The sequence below is a fragment of the Amblyomma mixtum genome, chromosome 2 (genome assembly GCF_055824585.1).
Source record: "Amblyomma mixtum isolate Tamu chromosome 2, ASM5582458v1, whole genome shotgun sequence".
In the NCBI taxonomy this organism is placed as follows: Eukaryota; Metazoa; Arthropoda; class Arachnida; order Ixodida; family Ixodidae; genus Amblyomma; species Amblyomma mixtum.
In genome coordinates this window covers 42,044,507-42,056,889 of record NC_143013.1, presented here as the reverse complement: position 1 = coordinate 42,056,889, position 12,383 = coordinate 42,044,507, and the positions used below count along the sequence as shown (strand labels likewise).

Here is a 12,383-nt window from a genome sequence, read left to right as displayed (position 1 = left end):
TACCTTGAGCGACCGTCCAGCGTTAATCTTCGCGCAACTGGTCCTCCACAAGACGTGTCCCAAAAAATAAATTTGAAGCCGCCGCGGTGGCTCAGTGGTTATGGTGCTCGGCTGCTGACCCGAAAGACGTGGGTTCGATCCCGGCCGCGGCGGTTGAATTTCTTTGGCGGAGAAATTCTAGATGCCCGTGTACTGTGCGATGTCAGTGCATGTTAAAGAACCTTAGGTGGTCGAAATTTCCGGAGCCCTCCACTACGGCGTCTGTCATAGCCTGAGTCGCTTTGGGACGTTAAACCCCATAAACCAAACAAAACCAAAAAATAAATTCGTGAACGTTGTGCACTTCGCAGTCACACAGAGATTTGACCGGCGAATCAGCAAGTCGCACAGAGACTGCGAGCGCAGCGTCAAACCTGAAATTCCCGGCCATTCCAGCGTCTGCGACAACAGTCGCGACACAGAATCGAACTTGGCCATCACAAATGAGCAGGCAGCCCTGTTTTCTGCTGAAGTTAACTGGCGGCAACACGCTCTGCGTTTACGAGAAAACCTCTACAACAAAAGACGAGCAGATGACGAATTAGCCAAGCAAACTAATTCTGCTCGCGAAGTTTGCGCGAAATTCACAGCAACGCATAGCCAGCGAGATTCTAAACTGGCGCTCCTAATCGTATTCAAGCTCTTGGATTTCCTTTCAGTCTTTCTTCGTCGAAAGCAACTCACCCGCCTCCTTAATTCATGACAGCACACTAACATCGCGCAAATACGGTATACGCGAGCCAGTGAGCAGCTTTGCCGGAAGGGGGCAGTGTAGTGGAGAGTAGAGAGAGAAGGAGATGCGGAGGAGGGAAGCTCGTTTCCTGCGCGCTGCGAAAGCTGACGCAGGGAAGCCGCCCTGTTTATTGATTTTCAGGAGCGCGCCCGCTCCTCCGCATCCCAAACGGGGATGGATGCCACTGCGCTCCGCCGCTCCCCCCGTTTCTTTCTTCCTTTGTCATATTTTTTTTTGCCTCCGCTCCTTCGCAACACGGGCTTGAAGAGGCACAAGACGAAAAAAAAAGACAGAAACAGCAAAAATACGTTACGACGCCACTAAAGTGAGTGAGAGGAGCTGGTGCGCGCGCGTTACGAAGAAAACTGGCTTCGCGTTGTTTCGCCCGGCAATTCTCCGGCGGCGCTTCCTGCGCCTTTCTTGTAGCAACAGCCCGTATAAGACGCCAGCGCACGTTTACAACACTTTCGCGCGTCAGTATAACTGCAGGAAGGAAGGAGCCAGGGGGCGCGAAATTAGGTCTCCCCGCGAGGATTGGATGGCGTGCTTTTATTCATTGTTTTTCGTTTTTTTTTTCTTTCTCCCTTCGGGATACACTTAGGCAAGAAATGCACGGTGCGTTTCAAGCAAGAATGAACAGATATGAACAAAAGCGGAGAATAGACTGAGCGCAAACATGACAGCCATTATAACGGGGGGAAAAAAAAAAGACAAAGCGGCGATATGTTACCGAGACTGAAATGCAAAGTAGTGATCCGGCAGAACGTGTTCAATGTGCCTGCCACGAACACCGCTCCGCCGCCCCTTTGTTCGAAAACTGCTTTGTTCAGACCATTGCGAAAGGTAACGCACCCACAAAGCAATGTGAAGCTGACAAGAACGGCACGACAATTTATTCTTCACCAAAGGTGTAAAGAAATAAAAACTTCGATTTACGAACAAGATTGAACCGCGACAATTTTCGACAGCAGGAAACGTATTAAAGTCAACTTGCGTAACATCAGTCCCACTCAGTAAGAAAAAATAAAAATGCGCTCACCGCAGGTTTGGCACGCGCCCTTCTATACAGGCACCCCGTAGCCTTACAAAAGACACGAAACGATCGTTCGAGATAAAAAAGAGAAAAATAACACCACTTCACCGGTGACTACGGAGAGGGTACGTTCCATTCACGTTAAGGCTTACGGAGCCATCAAGAACTGGAATCTAATAAGGAAGTTGTTCAGTCGTTCTAATGTGGCCGAAATCACAATTTCGCAGTGCCTTTTTGCCACAGCATGCTAAAACCTGGCGTAAGGCTTAAGGAAAAACACAGAAAACAGAAATATACGGGGACACTGAAAAGTGAATCAACGTCATAATCCTCTCCAGCCAAGGCAGGAGCTGTCGCAAGCATCCAAAAAGCAACCTGAAGCAGACGGCGCGTAGCGATGAAATATTGATGGGCGAACAGAGCGGCACAAGTTTCGCAAGATCCCTTGGAGGAAAGCCTGTGGGTGGAAACATCGATACATAAAAAAAAAGCTGACACAAAAAGCTAGCTGCAAGTTGTCACGAAGAGAGGGGCAAAAAAATATGCAGCGCTATCCACTTTGAAGACGCCTCCCAAGCATAATCTGACGAAATACTAGATTTTTTTTCCCCCACTTTCTATTTTAGCCTCCACCATCCCCGACATATTGCACTGCGTCTCGATACATGTACACTGTAAATTCACCGCAGAACCGTCTTCATACGACAGTCTCTCTGACTGTTACAAGTCTGACCACCACAAAAACGCCGGAAAGAAGCCGGTTTCAAGATTGCTTCCAATTGGGAAAGACCGGAAAACGAACACCGAGGAGGTCACGACCTTTAACCACTTCACAGTTTCTTGAAGAACGAGATTCCTTCACGTGACGAGACCGCGTAAACAAGGCGAGAACACGTTCACAGCGATGCCATCGCAGTAACAGCAGACAGTCGGAATGGAGTCCCTACTCCCAGAATCCTATCCCGAATCCCAGAGAAGGCGCCGCGTGCTTATGAGATTGCAGCCATCCCTCGGCACTGCTCGGCGTTCCGACAAAGACAACCGCCGCACGGGAGGCAACCAGTGTTCCGGAACTACGCCAGAAGAAAAAGTGGCGCAAGCAGGCAGCCCGGGGCGCCAGCGGGAAGAAATGTGGAGATAGGAACCGCCTCCGGGCCAGCGGACGCAGCCTCGAACCAATGGTGTTTCCTAATCGGGCTGAGAGGGGTCACAATTGGGGACGCGCGAGAGAAAGTGGCGGCGGGTAAAGAAGGCACTAGTTAACGAGAAGAGGAGAGGGGGCGTGGCCTGGCGTCGAGATTAACCCCCCGCGGAAAACTAATGGCACGGGGGTGAGGGGGATGTAGAAGGGAGGAGAGGTCACACGTACAGACGCACGCACCGTGTACGCCTATTGGGGAGAGGAACGTTCGAACGAGCACGGGCTTTGGCCCGCAGGGCAGAACACAGCGGGTCCGGGGCTCCTGGTTCAGTCGCCGGGAGCAGCCATCTTCGAACGGATGCCGACGGGCGCGCCTCCGCGGTCACTGCTCGTCATGGCGTGAACCGGAAGCGCAGTGCGGCTGCCCCCAGGAAGTGTGTGCGCGAGGAACACGCAGCTGAGCCAACGGGCGTGTGTTGCGAGAGCCGGTGTACCGCCGACAGAGCGCGTGGGACGATGCTAGCGGGGTAGGGCGTCGGAATGCACCACTCGACGAGCGCGTACGATGCCTCGAGCAGAGGCCCCGTTCGATGGCGAAGACTGCCGGCTCTGCGATGCCTCCTGGTCTGGATTACGTTACTCCTTCGGAGTCGCCAGGCAGCAGCTCTGGGTAAGCGCGCGACTCGAATATTTGCAATCCACAAAAAAGAAGCATGGGATCGGATCACTCACTCCGCAAATAACGGAAAAAGAGGATCCGATGGAACCGAAACTGCAACCGTTTTCAAGAGCACTCAGCCGCCACGCGAAGTTCCAATTGCATGCGCAAAACAATATCGCAACAAGATCAGCAGTAGCACTTGTAAATGGAGTTTTTAGATCGTTTCGTCATACCGCTACCACTCCTGCCGTACAGCAGCTAGCTGGGCATGCATGCCCCTTCGCATGCGCTGTTAGTTCGTGGCGTTTGCGGTTACGATAGATTCGTACTGCATGGTAACAGGTATACCAAAGCGTTCAAACTAAGTATGGAGCTTTACATTACCGAAAACAACATCAGGAAATTAGAAGAGATTCCGAGGGAGCCACCTGGCAGGGCTCGGATTAAATTCAACACGGAGTCAGGTGGTAACGATGCTCTTATAAGTGTATCAGGACTCATCCTGCATCAAGGAACGCTAGTTGTGATCGGTGAACTCGAAGCGCTAGCCGCTGCATTATACAGAGCTGAAGCATTGATTCCTGCACTACTGTAGCGTTAGGCAGTACACTAATTCAAGAACCGCTGTCACATTTTTCAAACTGATCCCACTCCACACAAAGGGCCTTGCCTCAGCGAATTTATCAACAGAAGCGCAATGACCAACACGTACGTACCAATGTTCCAGGAATGACTGCTGCAGCCCGTGTGTACAGTGCGGAACACGTCGAGGTCTCAGTCAGTGCGCGATCAAAAAAAGCATACACTAAACGGAGAATATTTCGATGCAGATCATGAAGATGTTCAGGACTAAAAGTGCAGTCTGGGTCAGCGGAACGGTTGAGAAAGAAATTCGGACGAGACAAAATGCCACTCAGACGACGCTGTGCTGCATCGGCGACGCATTTTCAAGCCTGTTTGTACACGTCAGTTCGCTTCAAGCTTGGTAAGCATCAGCGCGCATTCCAATAAAAATAGCAAGCGAACAATTATGATGGTCAAGGTGCCTATTTGTCATGGACCGGCCACCAGTATTGTATACAAGAACCACGGCGAAATCAGAGCCGCATTTCTTCAGTTGATGAGGAGTATAACATAGAGCTAAGACTTACTCCGCCTACTCAGCGCAAGCTCTGAGTACTCTCCGGTAGTTGTATACTTCTGTTCACACAGATCGCGCAGAAATATTTTTTTTTTTTTACATGAGCCGAATCTACCTAAACAAGAACTGAAAAAACGTGAAAGTTGCTTATCCGTACAAAACATAGCGCTAACCAAGTTTTCGTATGATATGCTTTGCATGTTAGAGCAACTCTACATCCATACGTAATGAAAAATTATGTAAACAATGAGCGTAAAATTTTTTGCATTTCACTCTTTAATTTCGATGTGAAAAACTGGATCTGATCAAGTTTTGTTCAGAAAGCATTATTTCTACTGTCGTAATTCAAGCTGTTTACAAAAATAATGCTTACAAATGATTGTGCTGTTAACTGCGCAGAAAAATCATTAGAACATTAACTGCTTGCAAACAGGGGCATTACTGCGCTTCACTACGCAAGCATGTGAATAGCACGTCGCAAGAAGTGAGGTGACAGCCTTTTTTTTTTTCTTTTGTTCCCACTTCTACCGAGGAACAAACAAGCTAGAGTGTTTGGGATCGAGAATATATTCCACTTTACTCCAGCATCCTGAATTCATGATTAGTAGCGAAACGGTAGACAAAGACAGGACTCAAAGCGACAATCGCTATTCCTGTCGTTCCCTGCCTGTACCTGCTATTTCGCCAGTAATACTGAATTGAGGGAGCCGTGCCAAGTAGCTCCAATAAACGCTTTAATTTTCAATACAGCAGAGGCGCATCCTTGCTTCCTCGGCGCCGGGGTGAACGACCACATCGTTATCGTCGTCTTCTGGGTTCAGTCCTTCCGCTGATCTCTTCACATCCTTCGCACTCGATAAAAGAGTAGCGCTGGGGAAAGAATAAATGAAGCCACGTTCGAAACAGCGCGAGCTATGCGACTCAAGCTGTCAAAGAAAGCTCTCACGAGCGGATTTGGCTCATTTTAATCTGACATGAGTAGACTTTGGCTCATTTTTATTCGAAATAGGATTGGGGCGCGGCATTACAGGGCACTTTTTGTTCTTGCAGTTTTTGCAAAAATAAGCTGTATAGATATGCTTTTGCAGCATAATTTCATTTAGTTTTGGTCTCTGTATTTGGCTCATTTTGAAAAAAAAAAAAAAAACTCCATTTCTATTATGCTGATGAATATACACCGCAAACAAAAAAAAAAAAACGCAGGCGCGTCAAATGAGAAGACAGTACTTCCCTTTTACCTTCGTGTACGTCCCTGCATCAATTCTCATGCGCTGCTCTGAAAGCAGAATGGCGAACCAACCAGTCCGAACAGCAGCCCTACAGGCTCAGTTACATATTTATTCACCCTTCCGCACCCCGTATTCAAAACGCATTCTTTCCCTGCTCTGTACTCCATGAAAAATGGCAATGCTTCAGTTAATGCAGTCCGATTTTGTTCCTTTTCCCCCTGTTCAGTTCTCTTCCTCGTTTACTAAAAGGTCTTATGTCGTAAAGCAGCCTATACTTTATAAGTAAAAAATCGTAACACAGGAGAAGGAGCACCACTCAGTCCTCGCCAGAAACGGATGAAAACTGTTTCCGTTTATAGTTGGTCTATGATCGATAAATGGCTGCTCTTCGAAGGTCTGATGGCTGCGGCAATACAGTTGTACCCCTTAAAGGACTAACCCCTGTTGGTTCCCCTAAACATTTGACCAACACTGTTCCCACTTCGACTGACCAATTCGCTTCGCCCTACCAAAAGCTTGCCGTCCCGGTAAGCTCGGTCGGTAGAGCGACTGCTCCGGTGAAGCGGTAGTTTGGTTTTGGTTTTGTGGGGTTTAACGTCCCAAAGCGACTAAGGCTATGAGAGACGCCGTAGTGGAGGGCTCCGGAAATTTCGACCACCTGGGGTTCTTTAACGTGCACTGACATCGCACAGTACACGGGTCTCTAGAATTTCTCCTCCAAAGAAATTCTAGCCGCCGCGGCCGGGATCGAACCCGCGTCTTTTGGGTCAGCAGCCGAGCACCATAGCAACTGAGCCACCGCGGCGGCTGAAGCGGTAGTAGTAGTAGTAGTAGTGGCTTTTATTTGCATTGAATATGAAAGGTAAAAGAACTTTTTCTACCCCAGCATCTGCTATCGCGGCTGGAAGCACCTGAGCTGGGGCAGCGGAAATGAAGGATAGCAGGTAGCGTGTAGAAGTGAAAAGAAAGAGGTGAGGGGATAGTAGAAAGGACAGGGGGAAGAAGCGGTGGTCCCGGGTTCGACCTCGGACCAGGAAGAAATTTTCTTTACGAAGTTTCTGAGAATGCTGTATAGCTTTCCTCTGTAGCCGTATGACTATGCTTGGGTGGATGAAGAGGAGTAATTACTCCCTTAAAGGACTAAGCCCTGTGGCGCTTTTAGTCCATCCTGGCCAACTCGATTCTACATTCCAGAGCCGGTGCGACTGCAGCCCCTGCACTTCCCGCGCACGGTGTCGGCTGGGGACAACGTGCAGGCCATGTGCGCCATGCAGAGCGGCGACGAGGTGGACTTCTCGTGGCGCAAGGACGGCCAGCCCCTGTCGGCCGCCGGGCACCACCTGGTCATACACTCGCTGCCCACCACCTCCATACTGCTCGTCAAGAACGCCACCGTGTTCGACTCCGGGAACTACAGCTGCGTCGGCCGCAACGCCCTCGGCCAGGACAGCGTCACCGCCCAGCTGAGGGTCGAAGGTGAGAAAGGGGGCGAGACCGCGGCTCTGCAGAGCAGCTGCGATTAGCTTTTACCCACTGACGCTACGAAGACTGTCGCCTCAATTCTCCAGTTTATTCTGGCAACTTAGTACAATTTTCTGGAGAAGTTAGCGCAAAGAAAGGACACATAAGACATTCACGACCGCTCGTGAATGTCTTGTGTTTTTTTTCTTTCTGTCCCTTGTACGTTTTTTGCGCTAACTTCTTCAGAAAATGCATCACCAACTAGACCGGCAGCTTGCTCTCCTGAACTCAGAACAACAACGCGGAGGAGATACAGGCTATACCGAGAGTTGGACGAGCTGATGCAGATTCATGATGAAAAATACCTCAAAGGGAACACGAAGGACAGATAATACGACGCAGGCGAGAACTATGTTTGCCTGAGTCGTCCTGTCAGTCCTTCGTGTTCCCTTTGCGCTATTTTTCGTCATGGAGGAGATACAGGCTCTATCCTGGTCCTTCTCCGATTTATGTTCAAGTCTGCCCCCAGCTCGCATTCAGGCTTTTGTGGTATTCGTGCAGGTGTACACACGCGCTGCAACCACCCAAATCCCGCGCACCCACAACGCGAAACAAAAGGAGCCAGGTGTGCAACGCATCCCCTCAAGCGAGGCCTGCACCCTACGTAATGTCATGAAGGTGGCAAATGCAACTCAAAGCGCAATGATACCAACGAGAGGATAAACAGAATATCTGTGTAAGGGCACGACAAGCACACTTGATTCGGAGAAATAAACTAAGTAGAGATTAGCCGGAGAGGACAATCACAAGGCATCTCCGCACACAGCAAGGAGACAGTGCAGTGTTACATTTCCAGCACATGACCAATCCATTCACGAATTACCCTGAACTATTCTTGACGAAGGAAGTTTGTTTCTAGAAATCCCTTGCATCGTATTAATATAGAACGCGCCATGGTTGTGCGATCGACGCCTATCAAGTGTACGAGTCCATATCGCCGCCGTCGGCGTCGACCTCTGGTTCTTTTCAGGGCACAGATTCGTCCAGTAAACAGTAACCGTTCGCGCACATTTGCGTGCCTGCTCGAGTTCACATCAATACGAATCAATATTACATATTCGTGAAGTTACGCACTCATACCAGGGTGTCGCAGCTAAATAGCACAAAAAATTTAAAGGTCCGGTAAAATGGAAGTAGTCGCTTTTAATGTCGCGACGTCTACGAACCACAGAAGAAAACTCCATGACAGTGTGATGTCGCGAATCGGACACTTGTTCAATGGAAATCGCTTGCAAGCCTTTGCACAACGTCGCTTTAATCACCTTCAGGAAATGTGCAGGGTAATCACGACAAGCCCGGCAGCAAGAACGCTTGTCCCCAGCATCATAAGCGCTGTAAGCTGCCGAGCCGCTTCTAAATTTCAGCGTCAGTAAAAGAGCGCAGTTCTACCAGCAAGAACGCGTACTACGCTCGGGCTGCGTGCTATTCGATGACCACTTCCTGCACGCAACTGTGCTATGAACGTACAAACAAACCTGCATCACCGAAGTTACGTCCGTTAGCCCCCGTTTCGCTGTGACTCACTCTGGCCACTGCCCACACCGTAACGACGATGCTACTGTACCTCTGCAGCCCGTATATGAGCCCACCCCGCCCCCGCCGCCGCTAAGCAAGGTACACAGCTATAGTACACTCGGTGTGACTCATCCCGCGTGCACCGACCGCGCCAGGCGCCATCGATTCCAACGGGAACGGGGTGGCTGTACCTCACGCTCCGGCACAAGAGCCTCGGCGCCGTCTCGGGGCTTCGATCAGTGCGGCAGGACGCGCCCACCTATCGAGCCACTCTCCACAGCATCGGCAGAGAGCTGAGCTCCGGCTCCCGCGGACGGCTCTCGAAGCCGCGGCCCCCACGCAGTGTTCACATCCCAGCTCTGATTGAGCAAGCGTTTGAACTGTCAAGGGCGGACCATGAAAGGATGGATAGCTGGGCAAGTAGGTAAAAATAGTTCAGTGTGGGTGGCACAGCGCGAAACAGACGAAAGACAAAAGAAAAGCAGCGCTCGTCTCTGTCATCTTCTGCTTTTGATTTCGTCTGTTTCGCGCTGTGCCATCCACAGCGAAGAATGACCGCTGCCTCCGCGTTGCCAAAGGTTCGTTTTGAACAGTACGTATTTCGTTATTTTATAAGAAATACTGAAATACACAAACCGGTTATTGGAAGAAACGCGGAGTAGGCAGCTTGTGGGGAAGGCGACTTTTGGACGCGCTATGCCCCTTTTGAGAGGAAGTGTGAAAAATGAGCTGATTTCATTCCTAGCAAACAAATACAATACGCACGGTCAAGAAATTACTCATGAAACCATGGAACTTTCCAAAGCAAAAGAAAGCTGGGACGGCAGGCGACGAAGAAACACCGAGCAGTCCGTGAGGTATATATAAACAAGGAAGGCGCCAGCAGCTCAAGATGCTCAAACCACGGGGAACCAAAGCCATTAGCAAAGTAAGCCTATACATCTACAACGAGAAGAGATCAAAGCCTCAAACAAAAACCTTGCTGGCTTGTCCGTCCAGCTCTACCTGCAGAGACTAATAACCGAAGAGCCAAGCTCTTACATTTTTCTCGCTTGCATAACGACAAGGTCTGACGCGCGAGATAGTTCCCGGAAGAAGGCCGCCTGTAATTGACTTCGCCGGTAGATGCGCAAGTGAAACCGCTGTTACTTGCGTGCTAGCAGCAGTTGACTAACAAAAAAAGCTGATTAAAAGTGTGTACAGGCCTTCTCGCGACTCTCTGTGCTAGTGAATTTTAGGTAGGGGGGGGGGGGGGGGGGGTAGCTTCATGCCTGAAACATCTTTCAGTTCAAGGAGCGCGTGTATTAACAGTCCAGATTCGGACCTGGCGTAAGCCTTCTAGCTCCGTGAAACTATGAATTGTGGCACCCGTATCTGTCAACGCATAGTGAATGGTTCCCTGCGTACTGTCGTTCCTGCGCAGCTATTTAGTATATTGTTGCGAAAGCAACACTACGCGAGTCGCCGAGCCATTTCGGGGAGCTGACGAAAGGCCATACTGCGCATGCGCGAAAAAGTGGTGACGTCACACGGCGCACAGCTGGCGCGCCGCCGCCATCGCTGCGCGGGTGACTCAGAGGTGCCGCCGCCGCGCTCGCCAGTTGCGCATGCGCAGTAGCGGCGTATAGCTAGCGTGCCGGGGCCGCCGCCACTGCCCCGCGCTCTCCATCGCCTCTCTCTCTCTCCTCGTTGCTTTCGCAATCCTCCATGTTTAACCAGAGCTAAACCGCTGCCAATTTTTTTCATGCAGCTTACGTAACGATTTTCGGTCTCGGAAAATCTAGCAGCGCTTCTGTCTCTCGTTCCGTGCAACCTGAAAAAAAAAATCAAAACGAGATTACGCATTTCCATGGCAGGCAGAAATTAAACGATGTCGTGCCACCACGCTTGAGTTGAAGCTCTACAGGATCCCTAAAACAAAAGCTTTCGACGAGACTTCGCCATGTTCTTGCAGGCCAACCACACTGGCTCAAGGAACCGGCGAAAGAGGTCGTCGCGGCTCTCGGTGACCAGGCGACCCTTCGCTGCGACGTCATAAGCTTTCCTCACGCCAGAGTCACGTGGTTCAGGATCAGCGAAGGTAAGCAAGCGGCCCCACCTGAACGCATCCAGCCGGATAATGGCTGAAAGAAAAGTGAACTTAACCGAGCGCGAACTTAGAAAAGTAACCTCCAATACCGCGTCCACCGTAAGACAGCGCAAAGCATACGCGGTCATTGCTTGCTCGCTCATAGCCTATACGCACCATTTTTTTTTAGAAAAAATGTCTATCACACCAAAATCCGAAGCATATCCTTGTGAAATACGTAATCGCACCTTAAAAATTATATATATATATATATATATATATATATATATATATATATATATATATATATATATATATATATATATATATATATATATATATATATATATATATATATATATATATATATATATATATTGTCCACTGATTCCCTTTAATTCATATCCTTTCAGCTAATAGCCGTCTGATAAGAAATCTTTCTCCGCTTCGTAACACAATCCGACGCCGTTTCTTTGTGACCTTCTCAGATAGCAGGAAGGAACAGAAGATACGGAAGCTAGGAGCCTTTCGCTGTTAAGACATCTATGGCCCGGCCATTGTTTCTCGAGATAGTGCTCTCCTAGCAAGCAATCATATTTGCTGTAGACATCTGCACTCATTCCAAATACACTCCATATTAGATAGAGGAAAAGTACTCGATAAAGGAAAAGCACTGACAACGCTTCACGTGCGCAGAAAGACTGGGAAGCTATATCTGCACTCGACGACATAAAGGACAGTGTCATACAACCGAAACTGCAAGGCTAGTCGCCGCCGCGCATTATTGTCGAATATCGAGACAGCAGCTTATCGAAGGGTGATAGCGTCAGCGATCAAGGACACGTTCTTTCTTTCAGACGTAATCTCCAAGAGGAGGGTCCAAGGTATTTCCTCGAATTCCACTCTCCTGAATGCAAGGAGTTCGCTTCGCACGAAGGTGTCAGAATTTAGCACAATACTAAGTTGCAAAGCAAACGCAGACCAGAGCGGCTGCACAGCTTTCAAAGAACCGAGTTGAGCGAAGTGTACGGTATTTGACTCAAGCTGTGCTGATCTTCGAGTGCCACCTGTATGCATGCCCACTTCATCTTGCGATTAGGACTAGCCAGCGAGAAATCTATGAGCGAGAACTGTACGTTTCATTGTTCCGAAGAAGACTTTTCCGCACGCTCCTTCCACGAACAGTTCAAGGGCTAACGCAGCGAAGTACGGGCAAGGCATGCGGCGTGGAATAATAACCGACCTTACCACTTGCTTCACTTCTCTTTCTATCTTTCCCAACCTTTCGACAGAGCTTTCCTT

The 12,383-nt window shown here is 49.4% G+C and overlaps 1 protein-coding gene and 1 long non-coding RNA gene across 3 annotated transcripts in view; one reads left to right on the top strand and one right to left on the bottom strand.

Moving 5' to 3' along the window:
- LOC149359119 (uncharacterized) overlaps window positions 1-12,383 on the bottom strand; it is a 205,042-nt gene that overhangs the window by 168,094 nt on the left and 24,565 nt on the right. The gene's annotated exons all lie outside the window — the stretch shown is intronic.
- Window positions 3,472-12,383, top strand: part of LOC149359118 (cell adhesion molecule Dscam1-like) — a 128,697-nt gene continuing 119,785 nt past the window's right edge. The window contains exons 1-3 of the mRNA XM_089571351.1: window positions 3,472-3,616; window positions 7,172-7,453; window positions 10,968-11,093. Coding sequence (XP_089427477.1) covers window positions 3,487-3,616; window positions 7,172-7,453; window positions 10,968-11,093 — 538 coding nt within the window. The 5' untranslated portion in view covers window positions 3,472-3,486. The remainder of the gene's footprint in view (window positions 3,617-7,171; window positions 7,454-10,967; window positions 11,094-12,383) is intronic.